This window comes from Temnothorax nylanderi, unplaced genomic scaffold, assembly GCF_030848795.1.
Source record: "Temnothorax nylanderi isolate EJ_2023f unplaced genomic scaffold, tnyl_v1.0 TNYL_tig0140_pilon, whole genome shotgun sequence".
In the NCBI taxonomy this organism is placed as follows: Eukaryota; Metazoa; Arthropoda; class Insecta; order Hymenoptera; family Formicidae; genus Temnothorax; species Temnothorax nylanderi.
Genome location: NW_027249202.1, coordinates 143,966 through 166,341, shown reverse-complemented (window position 1 = coordinate 166,341; position 22,376 = coordinate 143,966). Strand labels below are relative to the sequence as shown.

At 42.3% G+C, this 22,376-nt stretch overlaps 2 protein-coding genes across 14 annotated transcripts; one reads left to right on the top strand and one right to left on the bottom strand.

The window, feature by feature from the left end:
• Positions 1–157: 157 nt before the first annotated feature.
• Step (cytohesin steppke) lies at positions 158–17,434 on the bottom strand. 8 transcript variants are annotated; one of them, XM_071714463.1, is made up of 8 exons: positions 17,292–17,429; positions 16,922–17,094; positions 14,940–15,013; positions 4,433–5,038; positions 4,210–4,321; positions 3,549–3,776; positions 3,362–3,431; positions 158–3,238 (listed from the first exon to the last, which is right to left on the bottom strand). In XM_071714463.1, exons 2-8 carry the CDS (start codon positions 17,061–17,063, stop codon positions 3,151–3,153), a joined length of 1,320 nt encoding a protein of 439 aa, XP_071570564.1. In that variant the 5' UTR covers positions 17,064–17,094; positions 17,292–17,429; the 3' UTR covers positions 158–3,150. The 8 variants fall into 8 exon arrangements, with proteins under 8 accessions (XP_071570564.1, XP_071570563.1, XP_071570568.1 ...); XM_071714462.1 differs by having other exon boundaries at positions 16,922–17,434; XM_071714467.1 differs by having other exon boundaries at positions 16,914–17,353.
• Positions 17,435–18,206: 772 nt separating this feature from the next.
• On the top strand, positions 18,207–22,249 carry LOC139777187 (uncharacterized). Of its 6 annotated transcripts, none has more exons than XM_071714450.1 (8): positions 18,210–18,482; positions 18,569–18,657; positions 18,946–19,058; positions 19,222–19,440; positions 19,589–20,007; positions 20,422–21,127; positions 21,244–21,478; positions 21,587–22,249. In XM_071714450.1, exons 1-8 carry the CDS (start codon positions 18,397–18,399, stop codon positions 21,790–21,792), a joined length of 2,073 nt encoding a protein of 690 aa, XP_071570551.1. In that variant the 5' UTR covers positions 18,210–18,396; the 3' UTR covers positions 21,793–22,249. The 6 variants fall into 6 exon arrangements, with proteins under 6 accessions (XP_071570556.1, XP_071570551.1, XP_071570555.1 ...); XM_071714454.1 differs by having other exon boundaries at positions 18,211–18,482; positions 18,582–18,657; XM_071714453.1 differs by having other exon boundaries at positions 18,211–18,490; positions 18,582–18,657.
• The last annotated feature ends 127 nt before the right edge of the window (positions 22,250–22,376 follow it).

Sequence of the window (22,376 nt, the reverse complement as noted above, 5' to 3'; positions counted from 1 at the left end):
GAGGGTAATCGTCGAATTATCCAAATATATCGCTCACTCGAACTCGAAGAACCGAAACTTTAACCTGAAATTTGAATCATCAAATGTATCATCGGATATATTTGTTCGTTTCTAAAGATCTCGATTCGTAACAACACTTGTGAAACGTACACAAACATTTGCTAGAAACAAATTTATTAATTATATTTAAATTAATACACACATTTGCTTACTAAATACAATATATCATCATGTAATAATGATAATTATCAAGTAATATACAACAAAATGTACAACAAATTTTCTATGTATGCTAATAAAGTACAATTCTTTATACAATTCCTTAAATTCGATCAATTATTTTGCTAATACATAGTTCTAACGGTTTTTTTTACATACATCATCTTTGTACTTTACAACGAAATATACAGAGGAAAAAATTACAAGTTTAGTTACAAGAGGAAAGACAAATTAATTTTACTTTATCTCGTATAGCGAAGCTTATAATTTATGATGATTTATGTGTGCGCACACGCACACGCCACACACACACACACACACACACAATGTTTGTCATATACATATAGTACATGTCATAGACTTATTGCAATATGTTTCGGAATTTTAACCAAGTAGATATATGTCGGGTCTTTAGAAAGTGTAATTTTTATATGAGATATCATATTTAACAATAAATCTATGATATATGGAGGAGTAAAAGCTATAGTGGTGTAAGTCAAATTTTTTAAAATATTGACTTACACCACTATGGCGCTTTTACCCCTCCATATATATACGTATATAATTCTACAAAACGTTCTCATCGACATTGACAAAGAGAAAAAACAAGATAGTTTATCAAACTACCTGCAAATTACATAAAATATCTATGTACTAGCACAAATAATTAATCAATTTTCACAAATCATTTTTACAAAGTAAACAGAATTACAACACAGCGATTCGACAAATACTGCGTGAGAAGACATAATTTATAAATGACTTAAAAAGATGATGCATTATTATTCCATTTTTATCATCGACTGTATTACACGTGTATTGGCTCTTTGATAACGTAATATTATTGTCCACGCTATCGGGAAGCAGAGGCTGATGAAAGAAATATCGCGAGAATATATGTATGTACATATATGTGGCAGACATGTGAATATATCTCGTGGTATCGATCGGCAAAATATTAATTAAACGTATCGAAAATGTTCTCTAACGAAAAGAAAAGAATAATGAAGCAAAGTTTAACAAATCAATTTGTTTAATTTACGTATTTTTAATATCGTTATAAAAAAATGTTTCTTTTTCATAAATACGTTATTAATTAGAGATTGTTCTATATTGCGATAGACAGAGGCTACGTCTCTTCAATAATAGAACATTAAAAAATTTTCGCCCTACTATCACCATTGTTTTGCAGTTTTTTCAATGTTTCAATATCTAACGTATCATAATAAGGCGTTTTCGATGTTTGGCTTTCCTTGCATACAGCAAAGAAAAGTGTTTTTTTTTTCCTCGAATGCTTCGTATATAATAACGGATCAGCTATATGACTAGCTTGACGATCTCAAAGGCACCTGCTTCTCTGTTACTAATCTTTCATCTATGTGCATATGCATCAGGAAAAGAATATAAAGTTGTGAAAGAATTACAAATTCCATCATAAAACATAATGTAATCACCGATATTTCCATTTGAAATTATTATTTTTATTCAAGAGTGATTTAAGAGAGAGAGAGAGAGAGAGAGCTATGTATAATCATTAAACATAAACTTTACACACACACATACATATTTTTGTATAAAATTTCTTTAAATATTTTTCTTTCTTTTCTTTGTTTTAAAGACTGATGGAGTTGCAGGTTCCCGCCAGATCTTACAAGACGTTATTTATTCAAGTTCATTACGTGTATTAGTCACTTTTAATATAATTGGAAATCAATGAATTTTGTAAAGAAGCACGCAGTTTGTGTGTGCGTGTGTACATGTGTGCGTCTACTCGTCCGTTCGTCCGTCCATTTCTGTGCTGTACATAATCTATATACGTAATCTCTCACATTAAACAAACATTATTACAAGCTGGCTAATCATACTATATTCATAAATTGTACAAGCATGAATAGTCCAAAATAATGTTGTCTCGTGCAGAAAACGTATCATTTAACTTTATTTTGTACACATGTGTTTAAATAAATACACACGAATAATTATCACATGAAGTTATCGAATCCTCGGCTTTATGCCTTTTTCAATATGACAATATTTCAATTGGAAATCGCGATTTATCTCTCATTTACACTATACAGGACGATATTACTTGTATTTTATACAAAATATCTCAAATATTACCTTCCTGAAATCAGGTAGAGCTTCACGTTAACGGTGTTTTAAAGCTGCCGGAAAATAAGAAATATTCCGTTTTCTCCGCTATAGCTTCGTACACAAGTTGCCCTCACATAATATATTGCCAGATATGGCGTTATGGGCATTAAAAGCGTCTATTTTGCGCTACTACCGGAACAATTCTTGACATTATTGACTTCTTTAGCAAGATAAGAAATGTTAAATAACCCGACATTTCTCTGCTCATGTATTATTTTGGTGTCAATTAATCCAATGATACAGTTATTATTTATCGTAAAGACTTTGATTCTCTATGTATGCAAAACCGTATGTATTATTCTCTTTTGTAGAAAGGATATAGAGGCAGTTTATCCATTAAATTAATGGAAATATAGCTAGGCCTCTCTACCGCAAGATCCTTTTACACTGATATAACGCCAATCGGGCACCGTGTTGTAGCGACGTGTTATCGTACTGTCATTAATGTAATTTCCACCTAGATATATATCTCCATCTTACGCGTTGCGCCGATTCTATATTCCGTACTCGATCTACGATGTCTCACATTAATGCCGTATTCTATATAGCAGTCGTAGCGTTTACCGCAACGATACTTGGTGTACCACATTATCACGGCACCATACCATGACAACTAGGCACGGCCTATAACGCTTTCGGCGTTTTCTTTCTTTCTTTCTCGATGGATTTTCGCCATCGTATAATTTGGTTGTATTCGACGATACCGTACGTGGATCGCGAATAAACAGTCTTCTGATCCGCCGAATTTCTCTCGAAACTCGGCTTGTGGCAGCGCAGTTAACTCTTTGAGTGTACATTTGTTTTTTGTGCTTTTTTCTTTCGTGCCGCTAGCATATCATAGAAAGGATTATGCGATATACTTTGTCTGGAAATAAACAGTAATGTTTGAAAAATCATTTCGTCACAATTTTATTTTGCACTTTACTGCAAAAGAATGCAATAGAGTACAAGTATGTAAAATTGGAATTTCTTTGTCGTTTTAACTTACCGCACACATTTGATCCATTCATCTTTTTCTTCGTCGGTAGCGGCGGACATTCGGTATACCGTATGTTTTCCTAATCGCAAATAATCGTAAACAAATAGATAAGTTGAAATGTATTCGTTCTCGTATAAGTATAACGTTAAAAATCCTTTCGTATTAATTAATTAAATTAAATTTCAAGCAATCGTACCTTCGACGACTTTTCCTTCGCTATCAGTCTTGCATGCCTTTATAAACTCGGAACCAGCAGCATACAATTCGAAACAGTGCGGTTTATGTCGGTCTTGAATCTCTCGGACCTGAATATTCTCTAGCGGAATGATACCGCGTGGCTCCTTATCCGTGGTATACTCGAAATAGTACAAACAATTGTCGTTCAATATGAACCATCGCCTCTTCCAACTCTTGTAACGTCCGCCTGTAACAATAAAATGCGGAATATATATAGAATTAAGAGCTTATGGTTTTCACATAGATGTTATTTACCTGCTGTCTCCATCAGGGCAGCAGAGGGACAGAGCGATACAATATAAGAATAAATGTTCTTTTAACGATAAATGTGACAAAAGTTGAGGAATATTATACGAGGAGATATCGCACTTGATCTTTTTTTTATTATTTCCAAATCTTTTGGGAAACGAAGCTAAATCAACATATATATATATATATATATATATATATATATATATATATATATAAAATTCTGATATATATATATATATAATTCTGACTGACACAACAATTATTCCAGGCCTTTGCGAGCCTGTGAAGAAAAAGTCTGCGAGAGAAAACCGTCAAAATGCGGTCAATATAAAAAATGTACGTGTACGAACGTAAGCAGTAATCATTACCTTGCTTCCACAGCCAGCCTTCTTTATCGGGATTGAAGAAGGTGTGCATCAAATCGTTGCCATCGTCTTCTGGTATTTTGAAAGGCTCGGTTTTTATACTCTCATACAGACTCTGAAAATAGATACGAATATTTAACTAATTGTAAGTAAGTAAATTAAGTAAATTTATACTTTCGATTGAGAGACGAGAAATGATATCTTAATCTTGCGAAAGTATACCTACCACAAGCAGTTCCCGAGGCAGATCTCCACCATTGTTAATCCCTCGATTCATCGAAATAAATTGATCTACGCTGGGTTTATCCTTAACGCTCGGATTATGCAACGAAGTGTTCAACATGATGATGGCGAAACTCAGCACGTAGCAAGTGTCCGTATTGGTGAAGATATTCGGATTTAGCTGGCAGTACCTTTGAGCGAAGCACTCCATCATGCGATCGATCTTCTGCGCTTCGCCGGGCAATCGGAACGACCAGAGAAACTGACGTAGGGCTTGTACCAGTATGAGATCGGTGAAGTCGTGCAACTCGACGAAGGCTCGCAGCACGCGTTCGTTGAAGTCGTGCCGTTCACCGAGATAGTCGCCGATCGCAGTTTTGTTGAGGCCCTCGCCCTTGTATAGAAACTGAGCAACGTCCTCCGGCGTCGGCGTCAGCAGGTTGTGCTCTATCAGGTACTCGATGCCCTTCTTAGGATCCATATTGAACTTTTTGCGGCCGATCGACATCTGCTTAGCCTTGTTGGACGGTTTAGTCTCGTCGGCCGTAAGTCCGCCGCCCTCCATCGCCTCCATTTCTGCCACAACCTCGCCCAATTCATCTTTCAGTTGCTAAAAACAAATCGTTGAGAATAAATTGTAAAAGCGATTCCAATTAGAGATTTACTTTCTTACTTTCTAATAAAATGACCGACTCGACATTATATATATATATATATATATATATATATATATTAATGTCGAAATTATATTAATCGTCGCGTATTAGCAAAGTGTATGATAATTCAGAACGGTCAATGATGCAATTGTAGACTATGCGCGCACGGCTTCCTCCAGTTCCTCCGCTGTGCAACAGCGGCTTCCTGCTTCGCTCGAATACCGGTCGACACCGTTGACCGTCCGCCTATTTCCCACCATGCGCCACTCACAATCAGTTCGACTCAACGTACATTCCGCAAATACCGGTTTGCGGAAGCAGGACCGTATCTCTTTCAGCATTTTGCGACGATGCCAGCAAACGCGTTGGGTCGTTGGGCGACGCATTAAACTCGTTAAAGACTCGTAACAATCACGTAACGTTAATGTGTCGGCCTGGCTCACATGCCATGAGTGATCGCGAGTCGCGAACGACAAATGCAAATTATCAATATCCCTCCCGATGTCTCGAAAATCACTCCAATGATGTACCACATTTATCGTGGCAAACTTGGTCTTTTCCCCTTTGTTTTTTTACAAGTAAAATCGTATTTTTCCGATTCAGTGATCTTCTCGACGTTCACGTATGCACGCAAACAAAGCATTCGTAACATTACAAGCGTTGCAAGTTGCAAGTAGCACGTCCTAGAAAATAGCACGGTCGCGTTATCGCGAAATATCTATCGATGCGAACATATTTGCGAGTCAGGGCAGTCAGGTATGTGTTGTCAAGTTATTAACTTGTCAAGCTGTTTTTCGAACCGACAGAAGAAATTTCAAAGTCGACGAAATATCAAGTCTGATCCTGATGCATCAGATCCGTGTACGTTGGAATCCCTTTTCCATAGAAGTGTTTCAGGAAAAAGGAAGGGCCGACCGGAAGCGGTAGTGCGTTGTTAACTGATCAGACTCGTTAATGGGCCGCCACGATAACGACAAGGACAATAACTTAGTCGCTAGTCGGCCCTGAGTAGTATTGTCCGTAAGGTGGTGTAGTGGCATTTCTTTTGTATTTATCGGTGTGCATCCGGTCTCACGTCGTCAGCGGCAGGAAGGTCGCTGACGACGCGTGAAAAACCGGTATATATAATGCCCCGTGCACCCAGAAATTATAACTCTTAAATTGTAACTCGCTGACGATGAGAGAAACTTTCTTTCGATATCATATATATCGTTCTTTCGAAAATCCAAATTCTTTCGTACCTATTATTTGAAAATTTCATCTCGTTTAAGAAACGTTCGTAGTCGTTGTAATATTTACAACGACTTGGGCGGCCTTGGTCGGACACAATGAAAAGAACAGCGAATGCGCGCGCTCACGTATATACACTATATACGTGACGTCGAAGCGTAAGATTAGTAAGATAGCGTTTAGCATTGCTAATTATCGCTTTGTCATCATCGAAGCGAGATACGAGCAATTATAGCGGGCACTTATACTAGCTTCTGTTGAAACTCGCAATCGAGTCATCTCAGATGCTCCTGGCAATTATTGAATAAAATTTAATTGTAGATATATATATATATATATATATATGTAAGTATTGCGCTCTGCGACAAAAGAAAAAAAAACAAAACAAAAATCAAAAGTCGTAAGAGCAACGTGACTTAAACTTTTTATTACATCTTTTTTTAACTTTTACAGAGTAACAAAACTATAATAATTTTCAACCTTCATTCCTAGCTCGTTTGTTACCTCATCCAAATTTGTTCTCATTTCATCATTTGCAAGAAAAAGAGTTTTGCCTTCTGGAATCGACGTGTACTTACATAATTCGTCTGTTTCCATGTCCCTTTTGTTCCGTCCTCTGCGGAATGATTGCCTTATTCCGTTCTATTTCTGTCGTTATGCGTCCTGTACAATCGATCGAAAGTTCAGCACTACTACGTTCCCTACTCAACAAACTTCCTTCCTGCGAAACGGGACCAAGTAAAGGGCATCCATTCATGCGACTCGTATAAGGATACGACATACGACTCGTCGAAAGTACGCCAAGATGACTTTATGTGACAACTGACTCTCTCTCTCTCTCTCTCTCTCTCTCTCTCTCTCTCTCTCTCTCTCTCTCTCTCTCTCTCTCTCTCTCTGCACAATACCCCCTATTACTTGAAATATCTCACAAAACATTTCCTCTATTTTCTCATCACAAATATTGAGATGATGTCGCGTTTTGCCATAATCTTTGCCATAATTTTCTTTCAAACGTAAAACGAGTATTATTAGTATCGATTACATATATCTGATTATCTGAGAAATCTGATTTATAAACGGATGCTGCCGTGTATATAAGCCGCGCGCGTTTATATCTTCGGTAAGTTTTTTCTCCTAGAGACGAAATACCATCAATGCGCGCTACATAAGAGAATTTTCAAATATAATAATTTTAGAAGACCGTTTACAGGGTTTCTTTAATTTCAATGCCATGTCGAAACAGCCGAAACAGCAAGATAATCGGTTAAACGAAGAGCGAAAGTTTCCGTTCCCGTTCGATTAGATGCTACTTTATCCGACTGGTACCAAGCCAGACGTATGTGCTAGTTTTGCAACCAGTCTGCGTCATAAAAGTCGTACGCGAACAAACTGCATGCCTGCGCGGTGATTTAGCGCTACATTAGGCCGAGCGTTGTCTCGAAAACTAATTATGTTTTACGGACATGTGTTCTATATATAATAGTCAATTATCAAACTTGTCCTTTGTTATACTATGCTCCCGTCGGCGTCGCGTCGCGTCGCGTTGTCGCGATTAATACAGACTCGAAATGCTTTACTGCAGTAAATACATATTTGGAATATAATATAATTGTAATTAATAGATCGTGTTCCAAGTTGAAATTCGATTTGAATGGAAAATTATCATTTGTACATAGGAATATAAATAAGAGGGGCAGCAATTTTCTTACAAATGCATAAAGTAAGCTGTTTGCTAATAAGATAATAACGCGATGAAAATTATTCGTCAGAATCTGAAGAAGCCGAACGCTACGACGAGATACAGACGTCTTGATTCTGACGAGAAATATAATGTATTTCCGACTATATATCTCTCTCTCTCTTTCTTTCTCTCTCTGTGTGTGTATGTGTGTCAGTTTAATACTTTTTCCATGCAAAGGCAATATAACCATGCCGTCATATCATATATAGACGTCATGTTGCGTAAAATACGAATATGCTCTCGGGCTTTAAACGTTATATTTCGATATGCATTTTTATATCTACAACTAGTGTAATAAAGACGTTTCCCTATTGCAATATTACTTGTATATGTTATGTGCACATATATCGGTATATCTGTAATCTACGATTATTTTTACGCTTAATGAAAATATATAAATTTTTCATAACAAAGATTACACTTTGCTTACGCTTGTAAAAATGCACAACACTTAAGAAATCCATCATAAGATAATCCAATATTTTGTGAAATCGCATGGTCAAAGCTCAGAGGCCAAATAATAATCCGTCTTTATTCAAACCGATAGCTTAAACGAAAACACGAGATATTCGCAACCCATTTGTTATTCCATTTTGTTGTTCTTGATTAGTCGTGCAACTAATAAGGATCAATCATAAAGTACTGGATGATAAGGTGATAACAAAAAATTTGTCACACGTCTCTCTCTCTCTCTCTCTCTCTCTCTCTCTCCAAGAAGAGCGTAGTCGACTGTAGATGCGAGTGCAAGTTGTAATCGGGGAATGGTCAGACCAGTTGAAAATGCTACGCGAATTCTCCGAGTCGAAGAAAACTGAGCCTTTGGCTACAATCCAGGAGTTATGAATTCGCGGTAAAAAACGCACGCGTACAAGTGCTTCGATGAGAGTTTTCTCGTTACTTAAGTGTAACGGACGGTGACTCGAACTTTTAAGGTTTTACGACGCAAAAATCCATCTCATCCACCTATGCCGCGTCTTTTATTGATTATTTGATTATAAAAGTGAAAAAATGTGAATATGTCGAACGAGAGGACTGGTAAAACTAATCATATGGTAATGATACTAATACCTCTACGTGGCTGTAAATCAATGGGATAACCGGATAAGGTATAAACAAACACGCGAATCGCCGATTAGTTATTAATTCAACAAAATGCATATTGATTCTAACAAGACGTTATTGTTCGCACGAATGACGTGTACATCAGAGTTCAGATAACGAGGATCTATAGATATAGCGATTATTTAAGTGTGAGCGCGGCGTCACGACGTGCAATCAACTTTTCGTTAATTCATCATTTAATCGGGCGTTAAGTACATGTCGGGCGAAATAAATTTTACACGTATGTCGCGCTATGTTCAGCTGATTCTCGTTCCACGTGTCGTTTTCCGTTTTATCCGTTTTATCGTTTATTGGGCAAACGGTATCGCGAGTAACGCAATACACATACAATGCCGCGCGCGGCATTTTTATTTATTGTTAGGTACGTGCTCTTGCTTTATTTACGATGCGCATCGCGCATAACCATTTAGTCGATTACTGACCTGTCCTTTTTCTTAAGAGTATGCTTACGGAAACATATGGGTCGACCGTCGAGGGCATCGAGGGCATCGAGGGCGTCGAGCCGGTCAAACTCGCCTCGTTCACCGTACAGGAATTATATTTATCTCTGTTAGCGGGTAAATGCGTGCACCTCGGATAAAAGATGTGTCAAAGTAGGCTATTTAAATCTAGCGTTACACGTATACGCGCTACTTGGCAATCTACTTTCGCTCCACATCACTATACGCGGGTCATCGTATCATCGAATCCGAACGGTTCGATCTATCACTGATCCATGACCTAGCTAATCCCTTTTATCATGAGAGAAATAGAGGTGGAGGAAGGAAGAAACTAAGAAAAAAAAGAGAACGGATTCGGATTTCGGTTCATTGTTTTTCAGATGATTTAACTGCCCATTCTAGCCGGAGTAAAATTGTTGACGTAAAATCGCGTCGTCAAGAGGCACACGATTTTATATCGCCACATCTGCCTCGTGGACATCGTAGACATCGTATTAGGGTCGCGTGCGACGAGTGAGCGCGGCGAGTGCGGAGCCTCGAATGGACGTTCGTGCCGTTCGTGGTTCGTGTGTCTCGACTCTCGGTTCCTTCTATAAATAAGTCTCCCTGACTCGGTCTACTATCTTCAATTCGTGACGTCGCGCAACCGCGCCGCGCAATATATTACCTTCGTGAAGAATCGTTTACGTTACAAGATATGCGACGCATCTTTCGGATAATCGCTAGGCAGCCTTAATTCGATCTTCTCATTACGCGCGTTCTATCTTACATTCACGTTAGCGGAAACGATCAACATCTATCTCACATTTGATTCTAGACCCTGAAACGAGTCACGGAGACGATGTCGTCGCGGCAAATCGAATCGTCGCTTTCACTTTACTTGGCGAACAAACCTTAAACTAGGGCGAAACCTTAACTTTAATTTACCAAAAATATTTAAAAACACTATAATTGTGATTTCGTATGTATGATATAAAACGACGATTTCCCTTTTCCTCACAATTAGTCGCCAATTAACTTGGCAATGGTCAATCTTACTTACAAAATTACAAATTGTTACCAATGTCTCGCGCGCGCGGCTTCTTTCTCGCTGTTTCTCTCGCGATTTATTAAAGTCTACTAAATATCGGCACTTGACGTAGAAACGATTACGTGACATGTAACATTCTTGAGGAAAATTCGAATATCGTTGGATACTCGGAATAACCTAACGTTCGACGACGACGACGCAGTTAGGCTCCGAACGCGATAGATCTAGAAATAAATCTGGCGGGTCGGTCCGAGTCGACCTTGAAGGATCGCGGTACTTTTGCGTATCGCTCCGCCACGTCGCGTCGCGCGTCGGTTACATGTTCCGGACAACTGGATCATCTCGGTCGTCATCTCCGACGACGACGACACGATAATTCCTATACATATATATATATATATATATATATATATCTAAGAATACGCATAAATTTAGACCCGCGCGTAATCGTAGGATCGTATAAGGATCGTATGCCGACTGACCGTGGTGGACAAGACGCTGAGATCCCAGGCACTCTTAGCTTGCTTCTGATAGTTCTTCTTCCTTTTGCCGGGTCTGCGTAAACTGGAGAACCATCCGGCCGCGATAGCGACGGCGCTCACCTCTCGGCGCCCGCCCGCGCCGTCCGGCTGGATATCACCCGCCCGCGCCGCCCCGCTAGCGCCTCGCACCTCGTCGAGAGCGTCCACCGATCTACCGGTGAAGATCATTCTCGGGACCCTCGGTGGACTCGATCGCGCGAGTCGCCGGCGCCGCACGCCGCGCCGGTCCGGTCCGGTCCGGTCCGCCGGGCTCCGACTTCGGAGCTTCTTCACTTATTGTTAGCACTTGACGTCTACGTCTCTACGTCTTCCCGGCCGAGGAACGACCCTCGCTTCGCGTCCCGCTCCCGCTCCCGCTCCCGCTCCCACGTTCACCATAGTCCCCGTCACGATCCAACAATATCGTTCGCGTCGAACGCGCCGAACGCGCCGAACGTTCCGAGAAATAGACGAGGTACAAAGGTCGCGGAACACATAGAGCACGCGGTCGGAAGTGCAACGACCCGCGCGCGCGTGCGAGAGCGCGGCAACGACGACGACGTTACCCGCGCACCTTTGGCTAACTCCTTCTCTCTTTCGGCTCTCGTCCGCTCTCCAAACTCTTCAAGGCACCGTGAGAAAGTGAAATTCCTCGCGCGTACACGTATTCTCGAGATCGCATTCAAATGAAAGAGACGATGGGTGACTTTTTACATTTCGCGCGACAAAGGCGACGTTTCGAAAGCGACGAACCGTAAATCGCGCGCACCCACAGTCACAGTCAGTAGACGACCGCCTCGATGCTGCTGACAACCGTCAACCACCGTCAACCACCGTCACGCGACACGCGATTTCCCGCGACTGCGGTGTCTGCGGTAATTCCGACGTTCCGACCCGACGCGACGCGACGGTTCTGAGTTCTGGCCTGTCCTGTCAGGCCTCAGGCCTCAGGCCTGTTCTGGCGGCTAGCGGCTCCGCACGCTGGCGCCTCGCTGCGGCCGCGATTAACACTCCCGTACAAATATTTACAATTACCGTGAAACGCACGCGTATATGTATCGTACATACATGCTTCCAAGAAGAGTCTCTACCTACCTACCTACCTACCTCCCTCCCTCCCTCTACCTACTCTGTACGTCCGTGAGAATATCCAAGAGTTACGCCAAGATCTGATAAAGTTCGATAATGCGACGTCGCCCTGAAGGAATTTCGCTTGAATGACTCACGATCAGAGTCGTGTATCGCGGACGATTCTCTCTTACTCTCTCGTGGGGGCGACAGGCAACATACGATTCACGAGAATCGGCCGAATAAGTATCTGCCTACCTGCTCCACGTGTCACGAGTCGCGAGTCACGAGTCACGAGCCACGAGCAGTCACGAATCACAAGGTCGGTCGAGAAGATCGACCACTATTATTCACCGTATTCACGTGCTCGTAATATACGATCGGTGCTGGTGCTGGGACTTGGGACGTTGGATTAAAGGACGGGAGTAACGGCAGTGACGCTGCAGCTCGTCGATGCGCGATGTTACTACGAAATAGATGTGTCAGCTAATTGTCAGTTGCGCGTCTGCTTCCGCTTTGGGAAATTACTCGCACCGCACACGATTTATCATATATGCGTCACCCCTGTGATAGTAATAGTGTAGATATCACTTACGATCCAAACTTACTTCCCCCAGCCGCATATACTTACCATTTTCAACTTGAATAAACATTTCATTTGCGTAACATGTCATTCGCGATACACACACATATATCTTTAACATTCTTCAATACGATCGACAGTTCTCAAAAATACAAGATTTATGTTTTTAACGTTCGCACGATCGGTGTTATTTCTAAACATTCGCAAGTTTAGAGGGGTACACCGGTAGAGCCGGATGCGCGCGTCAGAGTACCTACTCCGAGTTCCCATTCCTAAATAAAATCAGGAATGAAATCGTACTTTCTGAGAGCGTATTTTGTATTATCGCGACATGTATTATATCCGCGAATACACATAGCTGCGCGAACAGTCGAAGCGAAACAGAAGAGAAATGCCCCGGATCTGCCCCGACATATTTCTCATAACAATTATCACGTGTATCGTAGAAACGCCTAATTTGCACAATTCAGCTTTCCATCCATTCCATGGCTCTTTGCTTGGGGAGAGAGGGAGAGAGAAAGAGTCGACCGATAAAATAAAATAGAGATCTGAATGCGTTACAGATTGCGCATGCAGACACACGTAGTCTATTCGGTCGTAGAGTCGATAGAGTCGATCGTGAGCATCGGTTCACGAGTGGAAATCTAATAAACTAACGCATCTTCGATGCAGGAAATGCCATTGATAAAAAAAAAACTGTTAATCGTATCACCTGTTGACGTCTGCTTCGCACCCCGAGCGCCAGACAACCCGACGAACACGACCAACGTATCCCGAATCTGCGCCACCTGTCTCGAAACGTGTATGAGTTTCGCGTCATTAACGTCAGAAGAATCGCGAGCTGAAACAACGACGCGGACGTGAGACGAAACTTATTCAAAGATTTCTTTCGCTTGGCGTTTACTCTACAGTTACAGTCTCTATCTACGTGTACATGTATACATCACAGCCATCACAGGACAGTCGCGGTCGCGGTCGCGGTCGCGGTCGCGGTCGTACTCTCACCCTCTCATCTCACGGACACGTTCGACGCTCTGTTTCTCTTACGATTCTGTTTTGATATCCCACATATTCGAGACCAGAATCATAAACAAGAGAAGCGATGAGTTATTCGCGCGCGTTATTCGAATTTCGAACGAAATGGAAACGACAATTTCATGCGAAATGCAGCGAGATCGCGCGACTACGCGTGACGTCTCATTTCATTATCATTAAACCGGTTAGACAGATATAAACTCACAAACAGATGAGTAAGCGGGACTATCAGGCATCGCGGAAACAGTCTTATCGTAAGAACATCCTGGAATTTTTCTCGCTGTATAGATACAGCTGTGTTGGACGTAGACCCAGTCATTGCGTTGCTTTGCCATCGCATTAAACATCGTTGTGATTAAACACATATAGACAATGCACATAGAGAGGTTTTTTCAACATTTTTATAGAATAATTTAACGTGATTTCTCTCTACCTAAGAAAAGATACGACATTTTTTCACCAAAAACACTCATCTTGTAGAATTTGTTGATTGTAGAAGAATTTAAATCTATTCAAATATTTAAATATGTATATATATTATATATGAAAGAGAGACATTTCTTTCTCTTTCCCTTAAAATTTTATTTGCCTATTTATTTTATTCACTTTATTTATCAAGAAATAAGAAATTCATCATTCACTGATGAGTAAATCTTATCCATGAAACTTGTAAGTGGTGCCATCGCGTATCGTCGTATCACGTAGATTTGTCCAATGGAATGATATGTATATCGGTAAAACAGATTCATTTGGTTGTATCTTTGCGTCTACGACTAAATGCGCAAACCCTCACCCTCCTACAATTATAATAATTATAGCGCGACGGTGTCATATATTGTTCTAGATATAAAAATTCTTGCTTGATGAATAATATCATTTCCGGCTCATAGATAAGAGATAAGATGTATCGTTAGGAATTAGGAATTGGAGAGTTTGAGCTTATCGAATGTCCCTCTCTATCACGTCAGATTAACGGGTCAGATTATATTCACACATACATATATGTAGTATGTAGTAGTAAAACATTACGAGACGCGCGCCAAGTTTGAAATAAAACAAAATCTTAATCGAAATAGCATACTCACTTGTATCTCGAGCAGCAATTCCGTTTTCTTCCGTCTTATATCTATCAGGATCTTCTGTTGCTCGGGAGTCAATTCTACAATCATACAATAATCATCGAATTCTAATTAGAGTAATTAGACATTAGAGGTATCGATTCTGACGTCGAAAGTCGAAACGCGTGCGTTTGCTCTTGCTCGGCAAGTTGCTGCGCCAACACGGACAAACGTCTTTTTTCAACGGATTCTCGAGTAATAATCGTTATAATAAATGTAAAATTTTAAGGACGGGATGATTACGGATCGGAATATCGGTGTCTCCTGTTGCAAAGAAGACCTAGTTAGCAGTAATTTACACGGAAAGGTAAAGGTCTAAAAATAGGACTTGGAAATTAAGGTTGCGTATATAGGTCGTTTCTACGAAGGAGCGAACGCTAACACCGATCGTCCGTCGCGGTCGCGTCGCACACATATACATATATAATATATTATAGTTAGATATATACGATCCGTCGGTAACACGACACAGCGATAATCGCGACATTCGCGACGCGACGCGACGCGACGCGACGCGACGGACGGATTTGCCGGATTGAGACCTGACTCGTAATAACAATAAGTCAGACGATCACTTTCTTGCAATTAGTTATTACGAAAGAATTCTTGTCCGCCAACGCGTACAGCGCGGAGATTATATGTATTATGCATCTACATACGCGCCGCGATGTCATGCGTTTCTCTTATATATTGCTCTCTCACAGAACAACTCTAATTTGGTTAGCGCGCATGACAATAATAAATAATATGACAATGAAGAATCAAGTCATCAAGTGGCGAAATGGAAGGGAACGATTAACGCATGACGGCTGTAACCTGCAACGGTCGCACCGCACCGTGCCGCGCCGTCTTGAGACTTATTGAGACTCGCAATTCGCAATTTGCAATCAATGAATGATGAATGAATATTATAGCAGTTTTCCTTTTACCGAAACTTTAATCCTAAATTGATAGTCTGTATATTTCATATAGAGACGAGTGATATTTCATATAGAACCGTGCTCTTAAAAATAATGCAAATACGCTGGCTTCTTCGAAGGCTCGCTTCTCATTGTCAGATAAGTAATTTAATTGCTCTCGCGAGCTCGACATTACAAATACGCAATAGAAGATGTTGGAACTTGGAACTGATCGAACGATAGAGGAAAAAATAGACAGTCTCGGCTCTCGGTGCGAGATGCCGAGGCCGAGATAGTCTCGTGCGCATCGTCGACATCGATTCTCCCTGCGTCGAAGGAAGGATTTTAGAGCGAGGCCGCGAGAGGAAACTGGAGAAAACATGAATTGTCAGCATCTCCTTTCGTTTTGTTTACTACTTTACTACGCGTATGTGATAGCCGTGCGTATACGGCGTACGGCGTATACGGCGGACAAGAAAGAAAAGGAGGAGGAGGAGGAGGAGGAGGAGGAGAGCGCGTGCGCTCCTTGTCAGCTTGTCACGGAGAAAGACTCGATGTATGTATGTATGTATGTACATTGGCTTTCGCTCCAGCTCCAGACTCGATACATGCAACACGCTCCGAACTCGGAGTTTCTCGGTCAATCCCTTACCCGTCGTTCCGAACTGGTCGACCTGATGACCAGCAGAATTCATTCCTACGCTCCCTAGACCGCCCAAATCTTGCCACATCTCCGAAAAATAGCACTTTTTGGACTCACGCGCGCACAGAATCACCCACCTTCACTCAAGCGGCTCCATTTTCACCGAGACCAACCGAGAGTCGAGACTCTGACACTCTGACGACTAACGCCAGTGTCGCCAGTGACGGCTCACGGCAGTGACGCCTGGTGACGCCATCGGCCAGTGACGCCGTCTAGCACCACCTGGCTCCGCCGAGGGAACTAACCTTCGCTTCACCCGTTGCCCGTTGCACCCAGCACCACTGTACTAGTTGTACTACATGGTACTACTACTACATATACATATATATATGTACGTACATACATACCGCCACTACCGCCGCAATTAGCAATCAGCCGCAACCAGCCGCAACATCCAGATGATCTAGGTGATCCAGGCGATCCAGGCAGCGTCATCTCTCGAATCGTCCCACTCCTCCTCGACCTCGAGCCTCGAGCCTCGAGCTGCATATTACGCTTATGTGCGCTATGCTAGATTAACCTTTAAAAATAAAAGCGTAATTTTCTTCTGCTAGAGCTAAAAAACGTATTTACCTTCAGCCTTCAGCCTGCTCTAGCCTAAAACTTATAAAACGTGTTATTGCTGCAGGTTATTGCCGCGACCCTTGCCTCTTTGCCCGCCTTGCCGTCAAATGATCGAGCGTCGATACAGTGACGCTCGCTTTATCTCGGTAATACCTGTATACGATATACATATATCGCGATATCGCCGACATCGCCGTCGCTCGAAGCTCGGACAGCTCAGATTGGCTCAGATAGTCAGATCTCAGATCAGCTCAAACCTCAAACAACATCTCAATGACCCGCACAGCACACTAGCACAGACCACTGCACATTGCACAAGTGCACAGTGCACTGCGTGCAGAGCAGCTGACACCGCTGACACAGAACGCGCAGAACGCTTCGACATAAACATTAGCATTAGCTAATACAACATTACAATATTACATTATTTCTAATAAAAGTAAAAAATAGTATAGCAAACTCTATAGGCTCTATAGATCTATAAATGTGAGATAAACAAGTTCTCAAGGAAGATATATATTTTTGACATAATAATTTCTTCGAATCGCGATTCGACAGAGAGCTAGTCTAGTATTTTACGTCGACCGTCGTAAAAGGGAGACTTGTGCAACTCACGGTGTTTACGTTCGTCTGTAAACAATTGTAATTTGATAAATTTCGTAAAAGGCTTAATTCAGACTCTAGTCTTTACGTTATCTCGCGATCCACGATCCATGCCTAGCTCACTCTTTGCGCCTTGCGCCACGACCAGCTCTGTTGTTATTGTGACTGCCAGCAGTGCCAGCGATCAGCGATCAGCGATCGCCGATGATAACTCGCAGACTTTTGACGAGTCACGAGACCTTTCGACAGTTTCAACGAGCTCGACCAAGCTCGACGACGAGAGCGACTGAGAGTTGATGAGAGTGATGAGACACGAAGGAATGCGCGCCGCGCCGCGCCGCGCCGCGCCGCGCCGCGCGGTATCTCGCTAGCTCTCGTCTCTCGCACACTCGGCTTCTTCTTCTTTTTTTTTTTTTTTGCCAGGGGTCGTAAGGTCAGATTCGGCGTATAATCGTTTGCATCCGAGACGCATACGAGTACGAGTACGAGAACGCGGATGCCGCGAGTTAAATTGCCCCGACTTACATCACTGGCAGTAAAAAGTCGACAACGACAACTACGGCAAGCGAGAGTGCGGCTCGCGAGGTTCTCGCCATTCTCGCATTGTTCAATAATTTTCGAATCGTGGCTCGCAGGATTCGGCAGGATTTAGGTCATGATCGGCATTGTTATTTCTCCGATGGTGAATCTCGGCTTCAGTTTTGCCCTGACGACATTCTTGATCCCTCTTCTTCTTATCGCGTACGTAGGTAATTATATTTTTATTCCAAATAGATATATGTATGTACATTTTCGAGCTCTTGGAGAGAAATGAATTGATATAATAGGTACTCTCTCCAGACAATGAATCTCGGCGCTCGCGCGAATGGAATTTCTTCGTGCGTATCAATATCAATCCTTTGTGCATATTATACGAGTACGTGTCATGTATATTAGTATATTGTATATTATGTATATATTATAGTATAGGTATGTGTATCTCGCTCCCGGTGTTATATTATACTTTTGTGCTTCTCGAGCTAAAACGCTCAATTAGAAATAATTGATTGATTACAATACAAATATTTCAAGTAAATGTTACCGCGCATTTTCTCCATATCACTCAATTATTCTCCACTAATTCTCGATTATTCTCTTTCGGCTCGTCCTCCTATCACGCGGCCTCCTATAATATCGCGCGACGCGGGTATTTGGCATCTTTAAGTGGTGACGTGGACCAGAAAATGTTGGATACGCTTTGTCAAATGGAAACATCCGAGTTATATTGTTGTGGAGGAGAACAGCATTCGGAGCATCTTGGACCAGGGACGCAATCACGTAAGTGTACCTAAACTGATATATAATATATACCTGTATCGAGACGATGTTGATTGACCGTAAATGGTCGCGGTAGCGGTAGCGACCATTTACCGATCGTCTGGATCGCCTGGATCGTCATGGTCTCACGATACGTGATACGTGATACGTGATATACATTTAGGGCATATGCACCCTACTCGTACAAGGACGCTCGATCGTCAAGGGCGTGAGAAATCACTTGGCGCATCTGACTTCGACGAGAAAATTCCTTAAATCGGCTCTCTTCACCCGATGGGGCGTATACGTATGGAAAGAACTCGATTACTTCTCCGTGGACGACCATCTTGCAAATTCCCCGTCCTCCTTCCGAGGTCGTCCTATCACCGAGAACAATATACAGGTCGTATCACGCGCATCGAATCGCGTTTTCTTTACCTATACAGAGATTCGTGGCGCGGGCGCGGGCGTACGTCACGTACCCCTGCGTACCCCCATCACAAGTCAGAATAACTCGTTTAACGTGTAGAGGCTTGTTTTTTCTCTCGTAGGATTACATAAGTGACGTCACGTCGAAATTTCTTCCGAGGAGATTACCGCCTTGGCAGGTGCACATAGTCAATTGTTTCGTGCGAGGAGAGGAACGCCAGATATGTCTCGTGCGAGCGCATCACTTGGTCCTGCGACAGGAGCATCTAACTCTGGCGAACTTTTTGCCGTTAAAATATTCGACCGACAACTGGACTTGTCAGGAAAGCGATTCGCCCTTTACCAATCTGTACGCCCAACCCTACGCTCTCCCGCGTCTTCGACAGATGCTCATCGAGAGCTTCAGCAACTATTGGAACGACTTTCTTTACAATAACGATCCTACCGAGCGGCCGGAGATTCTAAAGAAGCGTACAGGAATATTTCAGTGCGTCAAGATCGCGACGATAGTGCTAATTTGCACTCTGAAAGAATTGGCCAGGTATTTGCTCCTCCACGTTATTGCGTATTGCGTTGTCCCGTTACAGTCGCCAACATTTCTCTCTCTCTCTCTCTCTCTCTCTCTCTCTCTCTCTCTCTCTCTCTCTCTCTCTCTCTCTCTCTCTCTCTCTCTCTCTCTCTCTCTCTCTCTCTCTCTCTCTCTCTCTCTCTCTCTCTCTCTCTCTCACTCACTCACTCACTCACTCACTCACTCACTCACTCACTCACTCACTCACTCACTCACTCACTCACTCACTCACTCACTCTCACTCATTCGTTCCATACACGCGGCGATCTTGGCCATTCGTGCTACTATCGCTACTGCCGTTCATTCGAAAGGACAAAACGTAACAATGCGATAATGTCGTCACGCTTAAATATCCAAACAGTAACTTTCTCTCGCCCCTTTCTTTAGACAGTGCCGAAAGTCGGAAGGACTAAAGTTCCTGGAGGTCCTGTCGATCGTCCGGCGCGAATCGAGCAAGAGAAATTTCAATTCTCGATTAATATTCGACTCCATTGCAAAATCCTTCAACCCGATCGACGTTCTTTACACGTGTGTCGCTCTGTCCTGGTACATGGTGATCACGTCCTTTTTAAAGACGCCTCTCTTGCTCGTTCGAGAATTGCGAGCGTTACAATCGCGACATAGACACTGTTATCCGGACACCTTGACGTATACGCTGTCGTGTTACCTTCCCCTGATGTTTCAAGCGATTCGAGAGACGATGTCTATTAGCTGGATCGCCGTAACTGCGCCCAAAATCATAATCGAAGAGCTATTTTTCAAGTATCCGCAGTCAAATCGGCTGCAAACCATCTCACCGTGCGGTAGGAAGGTAGTGGCTTGGTCGGAAGAGGTCGACGTCGAGCTCGTACGAAAAATCGCCAACGTGACTGGCGCGACGGAGACAGAGATTCTTTTAGCGGCTACCGTGGACGCCCTGAAAGAATACTTTAAGCACTCGGCCGTCAACGTGCCGGACGATGTATTCGCGACAGTCAAATACGTGAGTCAGCGAGCGGTGTTCCTTCGAAATCACGAGGCCAGGGGCATCCTCTGTGTCGCATTGCCCACCAGAACGCCCTTGTTCCACGACGATCTCATTGAGATGTTGCAGGTACTAATATGCTACGATACTATATTGCGATACTGCGATACTACGACTTGCGCGCGCGCGCGCGCGCGAAAAGACTTACTTACTATACACATCTCCAACGCGTCGCGTTTCCCAAGGTAATTCAGCGAAACGTGCAGGATGCCAGGTCCCGGCAGAGCGCAATTTACGCTATCACGGCAGCGGAAACGTCCTGCGGATTGATTTCGTCCTGTGTACCGTCCATCGTTTTGAAATTACTTTTAAATCAACTGTCGAAAAGATACTCTCTATGTTTAACGCACGTCGACGGAGATTTACCTGTGGAAGGCGTAGACGGAGCAGTCTATTGGCGACCACCGCAAGGAAACTGCAGTACATGTCATTAATCGCGCTTCGTGCGATATATCTCTGCTTTGCTTTTATTACATCGCGCCTGTTTGTTCACCAAAACGTTGTAACGTATATGTATCATGCTTTTAGACATGTCTATGACTCTGCACAGGCATGGAAACGGAGTACGCCTTGGTATAATGGGAGACGCCTTGATCGGCCCTCAGCATTTTATCGTCGCGAGAACGTTCCCTAAAAGCGTATGTAATCTCGCCGGCGTTTTAGGCGTTCCGAGAGCACCCAGCCGAAGTCCAAGCCCTAATCCACTCAACCCGACTACGTCTCCAGGATACTGAGATAGCTGAGATGGCTGAGATGATTGTCAGATTTACCGCAAAAGCAGGGCACAAAAATAAAATTATTCCTCGTTCAACTTTATATGCCGTGTATTTTACATATTTTTTTCTTTTACGAAATATGTAATTGATTAATTTCAAAACGGTCACCAAAATTGTGATACCTGTATCTGTCATATCTGTAAAAAGCCTAGGAACATACGATTATGTAATTGTATGCTCGAGAGCGGGGTTGAGACGGTGGACCGCTAATTATTATTAAATAATTCAAGGATATCGACATTTACCTGTTCGAGGAACAGGTATCTGAGTGACATCGAAATTTTTAGATTAGATGCTCACATCGTAGATGAGACGGGATGTATATTTACATATTTATATCGTTACGTAACCATGCAATGACATAATTGAACAAACAATTGAATGAACCAAATAAATTAGATAATTCATCAATTTATGCAGACCACTTATGCATTTCTTCCTGCGAAATTACACAAATTTATGTCTTAGATGCTTACACTTTCCAACAATTACTAACATGTGTATGTTATCATTTAATTGACTACTTATCTAATCTTTGGACT

Coding starts and splice junctions, on each gene's coding strand:
- LOC139777187 (XM_071714450.1), top strand. CDS start 18,397: ATGATCGGCATTGTTATTTCTCCGATGGTGAATCTCGGCTTCAGTTTT. Junction 19,059..19,221: donor TGGACCAGGGACGCAATCAC/GTAAGTGTACCT, acceptor ATATACATTTAG/GGCATATGCACCCTACTCGT. Junction 21,128..21,243: donor ATCTCATTGAGATGTTGCAG/GTACTAATATGC, acceptor GCGTTTCCCAAG/GTAATTCAGCGAAACGTGCA.
- Step (XM_071714461.1), bottom strand. CDS start 11,357: ATGATCTTCACCGGTAGATCGGTGGACGCTCTCGACGAGGTGCGAGGC. Junction 5,039..11,129: donor TCAGCGTCTTGTCCACCACG/GTCAGTCGGCAT, acceptor ATTTGTTTTTAG/CAACTGAAAGATGAATTGGG. Junction 4,322..4,432: donor TGCCTCGGGAACTGCTTGTG/GTAGGTATACTT, acceptor ATCTATTTTCAG/AGTCTGTATGAGAGTATAAA.